Source organism: Megalops cyprinoides, chromosome 24, assembly GCF_013368585.1.
Source record: "Megalops cyprinoides isolate fMegCyp1 chromosome 24, fMegCyp1.pri, whole genome shotgun sequence".
NCBI lineage: Eukaryota > Metazoa > Chordata > Actinopteri > Elopiformes > Megalopidae > Megalops > Megalops cyprinoides.
Window position 1 is genome coordinate 17,931,574 of NC_050606.1, and position 20,602 is coordinate 17,952,175.

The 20,602-nt window shown below is 47.2% G+C and overlaps 1 protein-coding gene across 1 annotated transcript; it reads left to right on the plus strand.

Moving 5' to 3' along the window:
• Window positions 1-894: 894 nt before the first annotated feature.
• Window positions 895-16,793, plus strand: LOC118771579 (zinc finger homeobox protein 3-like). Its single transcript, XM_036519586.1, has 5 exons — window positions 895-983; window positions 4,202-4,357; window positions 4,991-5,054; window positions 5,482-9,896; window positions 15,758-16,793. The coding sequence occupies exons 1-5, from the start codon at window positions 978-980 to the stop codon at window positions 16,133-16,135; spliced, it is 5,019 nt and encodes a 1,672-aa protein (XP_036375479.1). The 5' UTR covers window positions 895-977; the 3' UTR covers window positions 16,136-16,793.
• Window positions 16,794-20,602: the final 3,809 nt, after the last annotated feature.

A 20,602-nucleotide genomic window follows, 5' to 3' on the forward strand; every position in this document is an offset into this window, starting at 1 on the left:
TCTCCATACAGCTGTCGCTCACCCTCCCCATCATTCACACAACTCGGGCCCTAATAACACAGACTAATCTAGTACATCTGGTAAAAGAATGTATTTGCTTGAAAAGCAGATGACCTTTCAGTCCCTCAGGATCTTAGAAGATCATGGGGAAGTGAAACCTCAACATTATATGCAAATAAATGGTAGATTTTTTTTGGAGGCAGTAGAGGACTCGGTGTGAGTGTGGACTCAATTCACTGCAATTTCCTCCATGTTACTACGAAATAGTATGGATGAAAGTTACTAATGCATGATAAATATTTATCTGTCAGGATACAGTGATACTGGAGTAGCAAATACTTTTGTTTCTTTGGCCACTTTAGTGTCACAGATGAATGAAAAGATGAAATTTTTAATCTGGTATTCATAATCAACGCTCAGCATTGGCCATGAACTACTCCCAGCCAGCGCCGATGACACTAATAATACATTCTCCTGTTTTATTGATTTATCTTATAGCATATTCAACATTAGACGTACAAGCCTCTATAGGTTGAATTTTCAAACCATCAAAATGACGTGACCAGGAACTGCGATTTCATCGACGGACAAAAAAAATGTGTGGTCAGCTCTGTAGGCGACGTGGACATTTTATTATATTTATCTGACATATTTCACATTGTTCACTTTGAAGGGCGGCCTACGCGCGCCTTCTTATTGGCTGTGAGACCAGTAGTTGGGGGGGGGGGGGGGGGGGGGAGCCGTGTGTTTACTACGACAGAGGGAAGAGGGGGGAAAGAGAGAGAGGGAGGGAGTGTGTGTGTGTGAGTGTGTGTGTGAGAGAGAGAGAGAGAGAGAGAGAGAGGGAGGGAGAGAGGGCGAGCGAGCAGGGAGAGGGAGAGAGAGAGCGGGCGAGCGAGCAGGGAGAGAGAGAGAGACAAAACTTTTCAGTGGGTTATTAAAGAGCGAGGGGGAAAGCGTGCGCTGGAGCGGCGACCATGCAGGTAAACGCTTTAATTGAAACGGTGTTAATCAGCCAGCTAGCCCGCTAGCTAGCAGAACAGTATTGACAGTTAGAGGTTAATTACGCGGTCTTGTGCGACGAAGCGCCGCGTATGTCACAGTTTCAAACGGGCGCTGTGGTTATATATCAGATTCATCTTAGTAACGTGGCTTTTTCCTCACAATCCGTACCTTAAAAATCACAAAACTTTCTGCGTTTCTGTCCGCCCGTCTCTGCCCCCCGCCACCCCTTTTCGTCGTCGGCTCTGCCGTGGATATCGACCGTTTCAGACAGCTCAGTGCTCGCATTTTGTCGTTAATTAGTGCATGAATCGAATAAAAACACACGCGAAAGTGCTATACAATTAATGTAACCGTTGCGAGGGGTGGAGGGGATCATGAAATTGATCATACGGCGGGGGGTATGTGTTGCTGAGGAAGGGGGGCGAATGTGATTAAAAAAATAAAAACATCCGTAAAAGGAGCCCTAATTAATTACACGGAGCCTAAGCGATTCTTAGGCCTCAATCTCCGCCGCCGCAGCGGTCGGTGTAAAACGGTTCGGGCGGCTGGCTGTTGACAAGCATCGGGTAGAGGAACTACTCGAGGCCGAGGTCCCGGACGGAAGGGTTACTAACATGCTCTTTTTCGGATACGCACTTATTTACCAATTAGTTAACTTGACGGCTCCTTGTGGTTTCGTCCCTTTTTGTGTGCGACTGGCTCGACTTTGTTTTTTTAGCACGAAGTAAATACAGTTTCGGAATACCTCCATAGCTAGCTAGCTAATTTTGACACAGATTTCCTATTTGGTTTTATGTGCTGTCTTTTGTTTAATATCATTCCCGTCGCTAATCAGCAACCAAAGCGAGTGTTTAAGATGGCTCGCTAGCTAACGTGGTTAGCCAGCTGGTACAGCGTTATGGCTAGCTGTATTGTTTTGAATATGCATAGTTAGCGAGGTGTTTAACTGTAACTTGTAGGAAGACAACGATATTGTAGGATAGCTTGCCAGTTAGCTGGCTCTCGGTCCTGCTAACTGCCTAATTGATCGGCTATTCGGATAGTCAGTTTCGACTGTTGGTTAATTGGCAGCGAAATGGTGACACCCGTTATCGGTGCAGTCTGTACTGTACATGGGATTATATTGTGATATGCATCATAAATTTGAATAACCCGACGTGCGGAGAACAACTTTGATTTGATATAAGCAATGAGAGTCGCTGTTAGCCGACCACATTAATTGGGAGCCAGCCAGCCAGCCATAACGTCGCGTAACTTGGGGCATGGAGTACTGGTGTTAGTTGACAACAGTTTCACTGCGTTCCAACCGTATGGGTACATAAACAGAAACACAGGAATATACTTCCATTTTCCCCAGTTTTGCGGCAAAGTGACAGGACAGATGCAGATAGCGCAGCAAATGTATAATCACGTTGCCCTAAGATTAATTAAAATGGATTTTTTCCTTGTGGGGGTGGTTTGGGTTTTGGCATTCATTTTATGATTTGTTGTTGAAATATAAAGAATACAGGTGTGCTATCTAACCATCATGGATGATTATTCATTCTTTGAAGAATAAAATGTCCGCTTCAATCAAATCATTCGCTCCCTGAAATCAGGTATTTAACAACTGTTGTTAGAAAGCCTGTCTGACATTTGGTTGCAGAAGGGTTATTTCATGGCTTGTTGAACAGATTAAGATCGTTATTTATGTTCTTCAAAGCAAACATACATTCAGACAGGAAAGTTGAGCAAAAGAAGTAAAGATTTTGTTTGTTCAGTCACAGTAGAGGCTATTACCAACACAGTCTGAAAAGTGTCAATATTTCTAGAAGAGGATTCACCTCTGCAAATGGACATGTGGCCCTGAAATGAGACACACTATAAATATTAATATAAGAAGGCTGTCAAAGTCACTCTTGAAGACAAGTAGGAGTTTGCACAGTGATCTTCAACTCTGAAAAATAGTTTGTGGCTCTTCTCCATTCTTGTAATTTACAATGTGCTGTTGATGATGAAACGTTATACACAGTGATAAGGAGCAGGGCTTGTAACCAAAAGGTTGCTGGTTCAGTTTCCAGGTAGGCCAGCACTGGTGTACCCTTGGACAAAGTGATTGCCTCAATAAATATCCAACTGTGAAAATGGATAGTGTGTTAAAAGATGAAAACTATATGAGTCATGTTGGATAACACTGTCTCTAAGCATCTATAATGTAGTGTTGGTGTATGCTCACAAGACACTATGTTTGGATGATACCTAATATCTCTGTTTTTTTTTTTTTTTTTTTGAAAATCTGTGGAAACTTTTTTTCAGGACAACAATTTAGACAGGGTTGTCTATCTTAAAATCAGTCAGGATTGTTCCTGCAATAAAGTTCTTTCAAATGCAACAGTTGCTTGATGGAGGCAGAGGTGTTGTGAGTTGCTGAGTTGTAGATATACTAAAATACAGGCTACTCCCAACACTTTATGCTTTTAATTACTTTATTTTACTCATTTTTACTTTGGGACAGTATTGATGTCTAGGTTATATACATTTTATGGACAAAACATTAACATTGTAAAACTTGTCCACTACAAGTGTGCATCATCAGAAACAATAATTCACTTATATTAAAAGCAAAAGAATATCCAAGCCATGTGGTTACACGTTTGTTGATTCTTATTACCCCTAGTTCAATTGTCAACAGACATTTCTGTTCCATGTCCCACAATTCACAAGTTCCAAGAAACACTTTCATCTCTAAGTTCTACAAAGGATAGTTTGAGGTGCAGACATGTGGGTACACACAACTTGGAATAAAGTTCAGCCTCTGACATTCTCTGTTGATCTCGATTCTGCTAGAAAGCTGGTTGTCCACTTTCATTTGGCACAGAAGAATTTGGGATTTGAAATCAAGGTTCCTGAGTGATAACAAAGATTACTAATTTGTGTATGGGTGTCATTGCTGATACTGATCATCCTTCCGCTAATGGTCTGGGGTTGTTATCGGATATCGGACTGTAGAATGTAGTTCAGGACAGACTGATACTGCTGCACAGATCAAGTCATACCCTAATGCGTTTTCATCCGTGATTTAATTTGAGATCAACCTAGAGGCGGGCTGACACACGATTCAGGATTACAGCCCTTACAATACACTCATTGTCTGTATGCTGCAGCCACACGCAGGGAGCACTCGTCCCGCTAACTCTGTTTCTCTTTTTGGTCTCAGGAGGAGTCAGAAGAGAGCGTGTGCCGAGAGGGGAGTGTGCTGTTGTGGCCGTGCCCGCTGTGTCAGCAAGAGCGGCCAGACAGAGATGCACTCGCTCAGCACCTTACCGACAAGCACAGCGTACTGCCTGCCTGCCTGGACAGACTGCTGGACACTGTGAGTCTGAGTCTGTATGAGTCTGTACAACACTGCAGTGCATGTGCACACATGGTCAAGTGAAACTTCGTCCCAAGTCGGTGCATGTATCATGCATGTGGTGGACGGTGATGTTTAAGACCTGGCTGTACCAATGTCGTCTCCTCCGCTGCAAGGCATGAGATCAAACTCCAGGGTGATTAGCATCAGAAGCAGGAAGAGAAATTGATACTTTTCAGTAGTAGTAAGCAGGTTTTTACAATCTCTACCACAGTTTGCTGGTGTAAGTCTGTATTGTTTGCCCTTCTTGGTTTCGGCAGAAGGGGTATGGCCACTCAAATAGAGGAGCACTTGGTGTCCCAGTGTTAAGTCGCTATCTTACTGACCTCTTGTAATACTTCTCGATAACTACTCTTAGCATTTTGATGCACTTATTTGGAAGTCACACTGGGCAGGAACATCTGCTAAATGACCTAATATAATGTTGAAATTGCGCATTTATTTGAATGTACTGTGCTACTGTGATTCATCAGTAATTTCTTAGCTTGTTGCATTATGTATATGGGAACTGAGAGCTGCATTAGGTTTAACCTTACCAGTAGCCTTTTCTGTTTCATGCTTAACATTTTGCTTAATCTGTTTTCTTTGCTGTAGGCCACCCCAGTACAGGTTGTGAGTGGAAATAAGGTGGAGGAATCCAATGCTCAAAACAGCTCAGGTAAGCAGAGCACAGTTTCCCATAATCCTCAGCTCACTGTAGCCACACCACCCCATCACACAGTCTTACTCGTGGCCAGACCACCCATACAACTAAATCTTTAACTTTGAAGTATAATCACACATTACCTATCTGAGATTTTATAGCGTAGTTGAAGGTATTTCTCAAAGTCCCTAGAACAATTTTCAGCAAAGCATTAAAAAAATTGAACCCAGCAAGAAAATGGTAGACTGTACCTCTAGCCGAAGACTAATTTAATAGCTCTCACAATGGCTAAATTATAAATAATTGGTATAGTCAATCACACTTTCCCGGCAATTTTTTCCACCTCAGAGAAGAGCCCTATGCATAGCCTTGCCTTCCATTTTCACCAGATTGTCAACCACTGTTTTTGTGAAACCCGTTTTTTTTCCCCTCTCTCCTGTAGATTCTCCCCCCTCTCAGCAGATGCCTTCTGAAACAAATGGAGCTCCCTCTGCTCTGCCTGAGACCGACGGCAATGGCGCGGGACCCAAGCACGGCCTGGCCAGCACCTGCACACAGCGCGGCTCACGGGTCGACTCCTGCCCCGAAGAGGAGAGTCAAGGGGAGGGAGAGAGGAGGCCAGGGGGAACCAGGGACCACCTGGGGCTGGGTCAGGAGTCCACCCAACTTCCAGAGTCAACAACCACCCCGGCCCATAAGGGGGCACCTCAGCCGTCTCTTAGCAAGGACAATGGGAACGGCGGCTTAGCAAACAGCACCAGCAAAACTCAGAGCGACCCAGCGCTGGAGAAGTTTCTCGACTCGAACCGTCCCTTCAAGTGCAATGCGTGCCTGGAGTCCTTCTCTTCCAAAAGTGCCCTGGGTGTCCATTACAGTTCGTCATCCCACCTGCACCGGATGAGGACGGGCTCGTCAATGCAGGCCGACGAAAAGGACACTCCCTCCCCCGCCACCGCCACGCCCGCCCCATACCTGTCCCGCCCTTTCCTCTCCAACAAGCCCTATCAGTGCGCCGTATGCCGCGTCTCCTACAACCATGCGTTCACCCTGGAGAGCCACTTGAAATCCGTGCTGCATCAGACTCGAAGCAGAAATGCTACTAACTCCGCTACCAGCACGGCTGGGAACTCTGGCAAGAAAGGGATCAGCAATCTCGGAAATAATTCCGTGGCTACGAGTCCGGCGGGCGCTGGATTTGGGAACTCTGTCATGAACTTGAGTGCAAGTAACACTACGCCGCCTGGAGGCGCCGCGGCCACCGGCGGCAGCGGTGGTCAAGGAAGCCTGACGGCGTCGTCAGGAGCAACCAAAGATGGAGAACAAAGTCAGCCCGGCGCCCAGCCCGTGTCGTCGCCCTGTCCACCCTCCGGCCCGGCCCTCTCTTTGCTCTCCTCCCCCGTGGCCTCAGCCCAGGCGGTCTCCGCCTTCCTCACCCTCCTCACGTCCTCCGGCTCCCCCTCCGTCTCCCCCTCCGTACAGCCCTCTCTGTTCACCGCTAACGCTGGTGCTACCCCCCAGCTGGAGCTGATAGCCCAGCAGCAGCTGCTCCTGCCCCTGTTCCTGAACGGACTGCAGGCCCAGAACCCGGGCGCCAGCCTGGAGTCCGCCGGGGCTGTCCTGACCCAGTCGGTTCCCCTGCTGGGGCTCAGCGCCACGCAGCAGGCACTCCTGGCCCAGAGGCTCAGCGCGATGCAGAACCAGGGCCTGAGGCCTTCCGCCGGCCTCCCGGAAGCAACGCGCACTTTCACGGAGGAAAAGGAGAAAGGAGAGAGCGGCACCGGGGCGGAGAGCGTGAAAGCGGAGAGTCGGGAGGAGGAGGCGAGGGGGCACGGAAATACGAAGGAGGAAGAATTACTGAAGCTCAAATCGGAAGCTGTGGAGAAGGAAATAAGCAAGGCCGAGGGTAGCGAAGAGGATGTGAAAGACCTTAAACGCACCTTAGAAAGTGAAAATGAGGAGAGGGGTGACGACAAGGACAAAGAGGAAATGATAAAAGCCAGTACTGCTGAGGACAGTAACTGTGTAGAGCACACTGGACTCAAAGACAGTGTAAAAGAGGAAGGACTCTGTAAAGGGTCTGAAACTTTAGGGGAGGGGGTTGGTCAACCAAATCGGAACAGCTCACCAGCAGTGCATAACAAAACCGCAGCTTCTGGTGACGTTGGCTCTCCAAGCAGCAGTCCTCGGACCCATTCAGATTTCTGTCATAGCCCCGATTCTAAGCCGGTCACAAGCAGCGTTGAGTTAAAACCTGGTTCCACGAAGTCCTTGAACGCCAACCACGGTGTAAATCCGAATGACTCCATACCCACGTGTTTGAGAGGCCCCGGTCCTGCGTCGGTCGGCCCTGTGCTCTCCGAGTTCCAGTCCCAGGTGCTGTGGGCGTTCCTGGAGTCACGCTCAGAGGCGGATGCGGCCAGCCCCACGCGGGAGGACTGTGAGGCGCTGGGCCGGGAGGTGGGGCTGAGCGAGCAGCAGGTACGCAGGTGGCTGGAGGAGGCGCGGGAGTCCCGGCTGAAGGGCACAGCTCATAAGGCCGCGCCAAGGGAGACTGCCGAGGAGGACGAAGAGGAGGAAGGCGTGCTCACCATAGTGGAGACAGAGGGAGGGGAGAGTCCGACCAGCGGCGGCAGGCAGGCCGTGGATCTTTCCCGCTCTGCGAGGCGGAAGGGCGGGAAAGGGCAGGGCAGAGAGAGCTCCGGCGAGCCCTGCCTGACCTCGGACTCGGAGAACGACGGCGACGGCTTCTACACCTCTGTTATCGTGACGGACGAGGAGAGCCAGGGCTGCCCCGCGAGGGAGGGGCCGGGCAGCCCCGCAAGAGAGGAGGCGCCTGCGGAGAAGGAGAAAGGCCGGGGGGGGAAGGTGCTCCGCTCCTGCACCGTCTTCCTCTCGGACGCCGAGGACACGGAGGAGGACGAGGAGGGGGGCGGGGCCCAGAGGAAGAGGAAGCGCAACAGGGAGCTGGAAAGGGAGGAGACGGAGCCGAAGAGGGAGAGGCAGGACCCCGATGTGGATTTGGAGCTGGAGGCTCAGGCTGACCCCCCCGTGGCAGTCCCCTTCGACCAGCAAAGCATCCCCGGCGTCGTTTCCGGCAGCATCTTGCACCCCCTCCCTGTCTCCATTTCCCTCGCGCCCTACGCCACTCAGTTCCTCAACCCCTACATGCTCTCCATCCCCCCTTCCGCCATCGGGCTGGGCATCGCAGAGGGAGACGGGGACCGAGACAGAGGGAGGGCGTCCGCCTTCCCGAACCCCCCCGCCATCACCCGCTGCTCCGTGGCCTTCCCCGACCCCCTCGGCGGCCCGCCCCCAGCCTCGCACGTGTCCCCCGTCCCGTCCCTGTCCAACGGGCCCGTCTGCGAGTCTGCCCTGGATCTCAGCATGGGGAAGAAGAGCAGCTCCGCCCTGTCCTCCGGCACTTACGCAAGCAGCAAGACGCCAGCGCGGAATGATCCAAAGCACGAAGGGCTGAGGTCCCCAGCACTGGGGGTGCCCGGGGCGGGCGGGCTCATCGTCGTCCGGGTGAAGCCCGACGCCGCCCTTGCTGTCCCAACCCCCAACAACAGCGTCGGCAGCAATAACAACGCCCGGACGAGCACGGTTTACATCCGGGCTGCGGAGCGCATGAACGCCTCGCTGGTGGAGAAGGAGCGCGGGAAGCAACAGCAGGAGAAGGAGAAGGAGAGGGAGCAGAAGCCCGCCAAGGCGCGGCGCTTCCGGGACATGCGGCGGTCCCGGACCATCATCCAGACGGAGCAGCTGGACGTGCTCTATGGCTGCTACTTCAAGGACCCCAACCCGGGCAAGCACGAGTTCCAGCGCATCTCCGAGTGGGTGCACCTCCCCAAAAAAGTGGTGCAGATCTGGTTCCAGAACATGCGCGCCCGCGAGCGCAAGGGCGAGGTACGCTTCATCAGCGATGGCACGCTGGCCGCCATGGGCAAGCCGCTCATCAAGTTCACCTGGCCCCTGACCCTGCCAATCTTCTCCAGCAGCCCCAGCCCCAACTCCAGCCCCCTCAGCGGGAACGGGACGGCGGGGGAGCAGGCCGGGGCCGGCCCCAAACCGCCTGGGGCCGGCCCCAAACCGCCCGCAGCCCCCAAACCTAAGCCCCCCCAAGAGGCGGAGCCAGGAGCGGAGAAGGAGGGGAGCAGGTTGAAGGAGTGCGGCTCCGGCACCGGCGTCTCGCGGCCGGCCAAGCCCAAACCCAAGCCGGAGACACCGAGCCCGGCAGCGCCAACCCGAACCAGCGGCAAAGCCGTACCCACCGCCCCGGACGTCCCGATCGTGATCATGAGGACACGCGTGCCAGAGCCGCACTCCTCCCAAAAGCGCAAGCGCGGGGGAGGGGACGGGGAGGAGAGGACGGACAACGACAACGAGCAGCGCTCTCGAGAGAAAGTGGGGCCCGGCGCCGCCAACCGCATGGTGCCGAAGGTCTCCGCCACGCCCGCCAGCAAGCCCCTCGCCGCCAGCTCCCACAAGCGCAACGGTCTCAACGACTGGACGCCCAAGGGCTCCTTCAAGATCAACACCCTGTCCCGGGAGCAGCTGGGCCTCTCTGCGCCCCGCCCCTCCGGCACCCCCGCCCCCTCCAACGCCAGCGTCGCCAAATCCGGCCCCCAGGAAGGGGCCTACCATCAGCACTCGTCGAGCCCGCGGCGGCCGCGGACGCACCTGACCTCCCTGCAGGTGTCCATCATGCAGTCCTGCTACGAGACGTGCCCCCACCCCAACGCGCTGGAGTGCGAGACCATGGGCACCGAGCTGGGGCTGCCCCTCAAGGTGGTGCAGATCTGGTTCCAGAACACGCGTGCCAAGGAGAAGCGCTGGCGGCTGCAGCAGCAGAAGCAGGTGAGGCCGGTTTACTGTTCAGTGTTCCCTTCCAGTGTTTCCTTCCAGTATTATCTTCCAGCGGTGCCTGTCAGTGTTCCCTTCCAGTGTTCCCTTCCAGTATTATCTTCCAGCGGTGCCTGTCAGTGTTCCCTTCCAGTATTATCTTCCAGCGGTGCCTGTCAGTGTTCCCTTCCAGTATTATCTTCCAGCGGTGCCTGTCAGTGTTACCTTCCAGTGTTACCTTCCAGTATTATCTTCCAGCGGTGCCTGTCAGTGTTCCCTTCCAGTATTATCTTCCAGCGGTGCCTGTCAGTGTTCCCTTCCAGTATTATCTTCCAGCGGTGCCTGTCAGTGTTCCCTTCCAGTGTTACCTTCCAGTATTATCTTCCAGTGGTGCCTGTCAGTGTTACCTTCCAGTGTTATCTTCCAGTGATATCTTCCAGCGGTGCCTGTCAGTGTTACCTTCCAGTGATATCTTCCAGTGGTGCCTGTCAGTGTTACCTTCCAGTGTTCCCTTCCAGTATTATCTTCCAGCGGTGCCTGTCAGTGTTCCCTTCCAGTGTTATCTTCCAGTATTATCTTCCAGCGGTGCCTGTCAGTGTTACCTTCCAGTATTATCTTCCAGTGGTGCCTGTCAGTGTTCCCTTCCAGTATTATCTTCCAGCGGTGCCTGTCAGTGTTCCCTTCCAGTGTTCCCTTCCAGTATTATCTTCCAGCGGTGCCTGTCAGTGTTACCTTTCAGTATTATCTTCCAGCGGTGCCTGTCAGTGTTCCCTTCCAGTATTATCTTCCAGCGGTGCCTGTCAGTGTTCCCTTCCAGTATTATCTTCCAGCGGTGCCTGTCAGTGTTACCTTCCAGTGTTACCTTCCAGTATTATCTTCCAGCGGTGCCTGTCAGTGTTCCCTTCCAGTGTTCCCTTCCAGTATTATCTTCCAGCAGTGCCTGTCAGTGTTCCCTTCCAGTATTATCTTCCAGCGGTGCCTGTCAGTGTACCCTTCCAGTGTACCCTTCCAGTGTTCCCTTCCAGTATTATCTTCCAGCGGTGCCTGTCAGTGTTACCTTCCAGTATTATCTTCCAGCGGTGCCTGTCAGTGTTCCCTTCCAGTATTATCTTCCAGCGGTGCCTGTCAGTGTTCCCTTCCAGTGTTCCCTTCCAGTATTATCTTCCAGCGGTGCCTGTCAGTGTTATCTTCCAGTATTATCTTCCAGCGGTGCCTGTCAGTGTTCCCTTCCAGTATTATCTTCCAGCGGTGCCTGTCAGTGTTACCTTCCAGTGTTACCTTCCAGTATTATCTTCCAGCGGTGCCTGTCAGTGTTCCCTTCCAGTATTATCTTCCAGCGGTGCCTGTCAGTGTTCCCTTCCAGTGTTCCCTTCCAGTATTATCTTCCAGCGGTGCCTGTCAGTGTTACCTTCCAGTATTAACTTCCAGCGGTGCCTGTCAGTGTTCCTTTCCAGTATTATCTTCCAGCGGTGCCTGTCAGTGTTCCCTTCCAGTGTTACCTTCCTACTCCCTTACAACTGTGCCCTTATCACTATTCCGGTCCAGTGTTTGCTTACCACTCTTCCCTTACCGCTGTTCCCTTCCTGTGTGTGAGAGGTGGTAACCTGTGCAGAAGAGTGAATTAATTACTCACTTGCTAGACGTTTTATGCCGTAGTTAATCAGCTAAACAAATGGTTCTGCTAAAATGAAATGAATGCAGTAATTCAATTTCATAAAATATGCAATCTTCTAAAAATTTCTGATTAGAATTAGGCCTATGTTTTGCATGCTAGGGAAGAATGTCACTGTGAATGGTTGGGGCACAAATTTAACCTATGTTAGCTTTGTCCATGGTTTAGAGTCACATTCATATTTTCACTGGTTTTAGTGAAAACCAGACTGAATATTCTCTTGCTTAAACTGAGGAGGCAGTGTCAAAGACAGATTGCAAGGGAATTAGGTTACGGGATGTCTATGGAATTAGAGGCCATTATCTGCAGATAGCCATATGACGTTCATGTGAGTAATAATGTATTATGCTGTGTACCAGCCACTTGATTATCCATTATATGTTGTTGCTTTCACTAGTGACTTTGACTTTATTTTTAGAACAGGTATTTCATTAACACTGAAGCTCCTGCACCTTAGATATTAATTTGTATTTGGTGCCATTTTAAAAATGCATGGCAAAGCATGCAGAGATTTATCTTTATTATTATTCTTAATCTGACACCTTTATCCAGAATGACTTACACAGCATACTACATTTTATACATCAAGTCAAATATTTCTTAGAGCAAGCGCCCACAGAGATTAAAAAGAGTACATGCAGTACTACTTAGGAAAAATAAATCCAGTTTATACAAGAAGTGATTGACACTGCTGGCCTTTCCAAAGGGTCAGTCCCGTTTCTGTGTACCCCGTTTTTTATTATGCACATATTTATTTAGTATAGTTTTATTTCCAGCTGTGTAAACCTTTCAGTGTGTATGTTTGATACACTTACTGTTAAATATTGTTAGGATATTCCTCTCTTTTTCGACGTACCTCCGTCACATTCCTTTTATCGCCACTCAGTAAGTCTTTCTGCCACTCAGTGGGTGTAACCCGCAGTGACTCCGCCTACTGTGACATCACACGCATAAATTCTATTCCATTGTCAAACCAATTGCTGCTCTATTTGCCCTTTACCGATTCCTCATGGGTCTGTTGTCAGTCGTACTCTGCTGTTTGCTCCCCATCAGCTGACTCTCAGTGCTGCCCGAAACACCCCACTTCCTCCTTCGGTCAGGCCCATTGTTCTATCGCATAGCTTGAAGAGGACGGATTTCCAAGTGCTTTGCATGTCCCTTCTTGTGCTGACGCAGTCATTTTCTTTGTCTCGGCTGTGTTATTTCTCTCTCGAGTAGTATCGCATTGTTTACCGAAACTCATTGAGTATGCATTATACTGTGTTGACCTAAATATATGGTGGCCCGGATTATAAGGCAACCTCCCTTTTCAAAGGAGACAAAAATAGCTGAAATATGTGTCATAAAACAACAGAAAAATATGACTGTATGAATATAAGTAATAATTGGGGGGGGTGGTTGAGTGTTTTCTCACTCACTATAGGTGTCAGCAATGCAGAGAGATTGTGTTTGTAAGAGAACAAGGTTTTATCTCCAGTATGCCTTAGAAAACCATTTACACATTTTGCAAAAAAAAAAAAAAAATTGTAACATTTGTTAAAAAAGTGCATTGATATTTGTCTGAATGGCCATGCCAGGGTGTGTATATCTCAGTTTCTATCTCAGTAATTCACATTTTTAATATCTCATGTGGACAGTGATAGGCTCTCCCATTGAGTGTGCCTGGGAACAAAACGGCAGGGTTGATTTTTTTTTTTGTGTTGTTTTTAAGCTGTTGCTTCCTTTTATTTATTAATAGCAGACAAAGACAAATATACAGGCTCTCCACGCTTAACGACAATCTGCGTTTATGTAATAAAGCTGCCACCATTAATTGTTTTATAACTGAAAAATCAAATCTGGATTTGTGACAGAGGCGAAGCTTGGGGGTGAGGAGAGAGCGGGTGTGTGGTGTAGCAGAGGAAGCCTGCGAAGGCAGCAGAGGTTTTTAGTTCTCAGGCTCCGAGCCCATCAGGGGAACGGCTATGTGTATTATCCTTTGTGTCTCACATGGCCTGTCAAATGGCATGAAGACTGTGATCTGCATCTTACTGTTTTCTGTGTCGTGTCATTCCCAAACTCTCTTTCACAGGTCATGCTGAATATTTTATGTAGTATTGTACTTGATATGTATAATAGATAGATAGATAGGCCTGGATAGATTAATGTATGTTTGGCTGAACTCCATTTTTTTGAATTTTCTTTCTAACCCATTCTCTGGAATGTAACCCCTGCTTGTAACACTTAGTCTGTAAGAAAATAGAATTCACTTCACACCAATCTACCCTACGATAGGGTTTTTCATTGTGTTGTAAAAGTGGTGACCACCTGTATTTACTGCTAATTTATTCTTCAGGCTCTGGTGGGATTATATCTTATATAACACCAGAATTTCACACTGGGCCTCAATCAGGACCACTACATACTTTGTTATTCTTTTTGAAATTTCACACAGGGAATTTAATCAGGTCCACCTACTCTTTTTTATCTGTTCAAATGTTTTTTTAACAAAACAATGTTAAGGCAAGCTAAGGACTTTGTGAAGCAAATAGTGCACAGTGTGTTCTGTTTATTTCTAAATGCCAAGGCCTCGTACCTCTAGTTTACTAAACGTCAGAACTCTACATGTCCCTCGCATCTCTGACTGACTTAGGAAAGCTTGAATAGCCTTCAGCATTCCATATGTAGAGACTACACGACCAGAGGCTTGTAACCATTCACTACAAAACACATGTACATGTTGACCACACCACTCCAATATGAGACCTGTCAGGAGTCCTGACATAAACTCCTTTTAAATTTAGTGTGCAGTTAGAGAGAGATGTGCTAAATCCTCCAGGCGGAATTCTCCCGTAGTGCACTCTGGGCTTTGTAGTTTGCATCGGAGGATTGCATGCACCTTGCTTCCGCAACTCTCCTGCAAGTGTGTGGGAAAAGCATGTCCATTGAAGGCAGCGGCCACTGTACTTTGGTCGCTGTGCTTTGCCAAATGGCAGCACCTTTCATCACACAGCACTAGCATAAGCAGTTTGGAGGCAAATAAAGCCTGAGGAGCATTTGTAATAAATGTGTATTAGGGGGGAAAAATCTTGCATTATAAATGGGCCAATACAGTAAAACTATGAAATGTCTGTTTGCTTATGCATCTGCCCCCCCCCCCCCCCCACACACACACACACACACATTTGTTTGCATGTTTATTCTGTCCCTTTCAGTGCGTTTTTTTCTGATTCATCTTTCTCTGATATTTTATGAAGCAATACAGGTTAAAGCATAAATCATCTTTTTCAAGTATAATTCAGTTTTATGATGTATGAAATATGTATGAGTTATTACTTTTACTGAAGGAGAAATCCACTTTGAAGAGTACTTATTTTTTCCAAGCAATAAAACAAGTTCGTTAGAGATTCTGTCGAGGTTTCATGACCAAATCTATGGTAATCAAAATCTCATACAAACCCCAGAATACATTTTGAATTTGAATATAGAAAAGAGGCCCAAACTACCCTGAATTGCTTTCTGGGTAGTAGAGGCAGGCAGCAGAAATTTTGAAGGGATCACTGCAAGTTTCATCACAAATCTTAATAATGTGAAGTGTGTTAATTGAATTATTTTAATGAGGTCATTATATGAATTAGTCCAAGGCAGCCAAGAAAACACCCTTTGGTGGCTAATATTGAGATGGTGAAAAACACTCTTGTTGCAGGGAGTCAGATCTCAAGTATCCACTTCTTGCTCTCTGGAATGAAGAAATGTTTTGTGCCAACACTTTGAAAGTAGGCATTGGGAAACCAGTGGGGGAGGTCTTGGTCATTTGGGGTTCTCTTAGTGTCAAATTAAGCGTGCAGTAAGGGACAACATGAACGTTTTTTTTCTGAGGTTTGGGTTCCCCTTAAGAGCCTTGCTTAAGGGTACGATAGAAATGCCTTGAGTAATATTTGAACCTGCCACTTCATGGTTGCAAATGAATGTGATTCCAGTTTGTCAGTCTCAACATCGGCAAGGTATGGTTTGGAGCTGTGGTTGTATGCATAGACGCACATGTTTACACGTTCTGACAAACACCACTTAAGGGACTACATATTGTTTTGCATATTTTAAACCCGGTGTTAGGGGAGTTGTGGCTCTCACATGAACAGTGTGTTTCTGTACTTAATGTATCTGGGTCAGTGTCTGTCACTGGAAAGACTTATCTTTTTTTTTTTTTTTCCTTCTCCCCTTGCAGTCTCCCGGTACAGACTCCTCCAAGAAGGTAGACACCAGCTCAGGCAGCTTCCTGCTGTACAGCGCGCTCAGAGCCAACCGGCCCATCCTGCCCAAACCGGTTCAGCTGACGGTGCTGGAGCCCTCCACCCCACCGGCCGCGGGCCAGCCGGCGAGCCGGGAGACCCTGCGGGGCCGCTGCGATGCGTGCGGCGTCGGGTTCGAGTCCAGAGCCGCGGGGAGGACCCACGTCTTTTCCCCTCAGCACCTGGCCAAGCTGAAGTCCACTAACTTTGGCCACCCACCCTCGCTCGTCAACAGTGGTTCCGGCACCGGGTCCAGTTCGGGCTCCGGAGCAGCCGCTCAGTCTTCCCCCAGTCCAGCCAGCAGCACCAGCTAAAGGCGCGGGCCTGGAGGCACAGACGCTGGGCCCGCCGGGCTCCTCGTTCAACGAACACAAAGGATTCTGGGTTCTGATCTCTTACGCAGCCATTGTTGAGAGTTTCCGGGTGAGGCCAAAAAAACCCTCTCTACCTTCCTTTTTTTTTCATCGGACATCAGGTGGACTGTATCTGGAGAACTCCTTGGTTTCGGTACCAGATGGGGCCCATTTTAATGGATTAGTGACGGACTGCTTTACTAACAGTAATAAAAAGCATAAAATAAGGGCTGGGACCTTCCCTTGGTTCTAGCCATGTTGTGGTTGTCCTTTCCTTTTCTGTCTCCAACCAGCAGATGATCAGCTCTGGCCCCGAAGTGAGCTTCCTCGTCCCCTTACCTTCCCTAATGGTCTCCTCGTCACCTTGCTTAATAATGACACAGTGGGCTTAAAAAATGGCCTCCCTGCTACAGGGAAACCGATCGTTACGGATTCTGCCGCCCCAGCTTAAATTTTGTGTTGTTTTGAGTCCAAAGCTGGCGGTCTGCTCCTAGACCCACTCTTCATCCCTCCTCCCATCATGTTTACTAAAGATGGCTCTGGACAATCTGGATAAAATGCCAACTGGATCCCTGTGGGATTTCTGACGGTTAATATACTGAAGTCCCAAAAAAAAAAACCTCTGGTTGTGGGTTCACTGCACACTTTGATGAATTGATGAGCTTCGGTTCTGGTCGTGTTTGATCAATTGCACGAGGACCTGATTGGCTGTGGTTGGTGTGTAAAGGATGGAGTGCACATTCTAAGTGATTACATGGGGAGGGGGGGGGGGGTGGAGGTGTACTGTAGAACATGTACACCGACTGATCAGAAATCTTTAGCATTGAACACAGCAGGAAAGGGGGACAGTGAGATGAACGGTTTGAATCAAAGATTGGGGTCCTGTATGTGTAGTACTGGGCTTTTAGCCGTGACATGGTTAAATCCCTCTTACACACACAACCTGCCCACAAGACAATCTCAGAAGGGAACTGCGGAAGGGGAAGGGGGAGGGGAGGGAGGGGTGGAAAGAAGCAGAGGCCCAAACTCTCATTACTCAGTTCTCCGATTTCTTTCATATTCATGACATCAGTATGCAAAATATTGCCCCATTCTTAACACATTAGGTGCTGGATATAATTATATATGTTCTGTGATGTTACCTATTGTTGGTCTGAATAAATCTATAGTTGCTGTTGTTTCTAATTTTTTTGTCAGTACTTTGTATGCAAGGGCCTGCATTGCACATCACGAAACCTGGACTAGACTGTGCTGCTGTGCAATGGGGGTCTGTGCAGGTGTTTTTTTTTCCCCATTCCTGACTAACTTTTAATGAACTGGCAAAAAAGGGTTTAGTAACCAAATTGTGACACCTGCACTAAATGGATTTTAGAATGATTTATGAGCCACCCTTAGTCAAGGAAATTATTTGGAGAATTTAAATTTTTGGGACATTGTGAAGACTTGGGCTGTCTCACCTGAATATGTACTGCAGAAAGGTCTATGTTGAAAACAGTTATTCATTTGGCAGACGCTTTTATCCAAAGCGACTTACAAGTGAGGCAGAGTACAACATAAGCAAAAAGCCAAACCTTTTTCGAACTCCGGGACAAAAACAGATGAACTTGAAATGAAAATCTTTCACTCTGTGACCCCCCCCCCCCTCACTCCCCATAAAAACCTCTACTAAGACTAAGACAAGAAAGGGTGGGACAGGACATAAAGTCGAGGCACTGTGTTTCTGTCTGTAGTGTGCGTTACGAGCAGTATGTGAAAATGCACAGGATAAATGCTATGTCTTAGTTCAGGAAACTGAGTAAGAGACGGACTTGGTTGAGGGGACTGTGTGCTTGTGGACACTTCAGCAAGGGAACAATGTGTGCTAGTGGACACTACTTTGAGTGGACAGTGTGTTCGAGTGGACACTACAGTGAGGGGACAGTGCTTGCTAGTGGACACTGTGGTAAATCGTTGTGCAGTGAAGGAGGGGACAGAGAAGTGCTCTTTGATGGAAACACAAAAATACTAAAGATATATTTCGCTTTTTTTTTTCTTTTGGTTTAAAAGTTGTATATTATTGTTATTAATACTGTTACTATTAATGAAAAAGCAAACCTAAAAGATAAACAATAAGAAATATATTATGAGAAGTGTTATTCCAAAGTTGTTTTTTTTTCCATTTGCTTTCTGTCATTTAAAACAAAATACCAAAAATAAGGTTGATGGTGAGAAAGAGAGAAATTATGTTTTTTTTTTTTTTTTAATTTTTTACTGCAAAGAAATTCCTACTGCTTTGACGGTTTGAGCCAGTCCAGGATTTCATTCATGAGCTACAATCGGCCTCATTTTCAACATGAGAACATTTGGGTGTGTTTGGCTTGTTTGGCACACCTTTTTTGTTATTTCAAATCCGTTACCACAGACATGCTAAACTGGTTTGAATTTAAAAATTTGATTAAAGTATTAATGATATATTTGTCTAATATCCTCTTATCTGTAAATCACTGTGTACAGGGAATGGTAGCTCATGTGGGCAAAATCAGGACAGGGGCTATGCTAAAGTAATGGGATCTTTTGGTGTTGTACTGTCAAGGACAGATCTGAGTGATGAAGGTCTTTATATTTTTTAATCATTTTCCAATGTCAGTTGATTGTTATCCCTATTATAATAACTGTACTACTTCTATTGTTATCTATTGTTATTATCATCACTGCCACGATTATTATTGCTTTGCACCTGTTTCTATGGCAATCGCAATCTCCAACGAGATGGCATGTGTATGAATATCAACGATAATGGTGACAGTGTGGATAATATTATATGAAACAGTTAGGCTATTGATTAAGCTTTTTTCCTCACTCGTAAACTTTATTTAGTGTTTGATCTCCATTCTGTTTTCTTTGGTTCCCAGAGAAAATTAATAAAAACCTGTAACTTTTTTGAAAAAAAAAAATTGTTGACCATGTTTTCCTCTTCTGTTTGTATGCTTTGTGGCATTTTCATCCATCTGAATTAGTCTACCCATATCAGCTGGTGTTTTTCTTATATTTGGTTCTGTTTCTTGCACATCAACCATGTAGGTTGCCCATTTCTCATGCAAAGTTCTGCCTCCGCTAAACTTCTTTCACTGTGGAAAAACGCAAAGATGCTCACACATTGTGAAAACAGGCCTTCCATTCAAAGAACTAGCAGCAAAATGAAGCCAGCTTACTCCACACAATTTGACTGACATGACCTCACATAAACTGAACAGGTTTCTGCACTCTGCAGAGCTCTCTGAGCTCTCTGCATTGCATAGTCTTTTAACTGGCATATTCCATCTTGCTTGTGAATGCTTTGTCAGAAGACGATCATCACTTAAGACAGGCTATGTAATCAATTAAAATGGGCAGGATGTCTGTCCTTGACCTGTTTAGCGCTATCACAGTTGATAAAGAAGGGTTATTTCCCATAATCCTTCATGGCTGCTCGTGCAAAACATCTCTGTCGCTGGCACTCTTTGGTGAAAATGAATAGATGTGGCTTTTCGATAATATATATTTATGTCAAATAACAGGGAGTCCCAGGTCGTGTAGGCATATGCTTCCAGACATCAGCATGTAGACAATACAATAGCAACACAGCCCCTCTAAAGTACAAATTCAAAAATCAAAGGGATCTTGAAGGCCCTGTGAACCACTTCATGAATTACAATAAGTATGTCCTAGAACTGTTTAACAGTCATGGATGGTAAAGAAGTGTGAAATCCCACAATCCTGTGTGGCTGCTTCACTTGCCAGCAACCCTCGGTTACAGTGAACAGATGCGACTATTGGCTAAATACGGAGATAGAATAATAGTGAGAAGTGTTATACAGGGCCCAGGAGCACGACTGATGACAGAATAAGGAAGAAAAATATTAAGAACAAAAAAAAAAAAGACAAGGGAGAAAATGAAAAGGTTTGTGTTTTCGGCATACAGTATATTGTGTGGCTGTAGGAGCTCTTATTCATATTCTGCATATTATGCATATTCTGCATTCAGATGTTAATGTTTGTAACAAATGAGACCTTAGTCTTACTGTGGTCATTTTTGAAAGAAATGCCCCAAAGGCACCATATCTCAGTACTGTATAGGTGTGGATCCACCAACCCATACTTTGGCAGATGACACACTTGCCACCAAAATGACCAAATAATAATTGCTCATTGATTGGTTGACAGTTTCTATTAAGATTCCGTTTTTAATGCTAAGAAGCACATATTGAATGATGCCATAATTCCTTAAATCTGATGGGTGGCCTGTGACACATTGGCATTCTTCAGTGGTTTTATATTATAGAGAGGACTGGAAATTCCCCTGAGTGCTTGCATGTGTGTGCTTGTTCAGAAATCTTACAATGGATGTTAAATAAGTCACATCATTTGCCATTGTAGTGCAGATAAATACATGTAATGTCACACAACGAT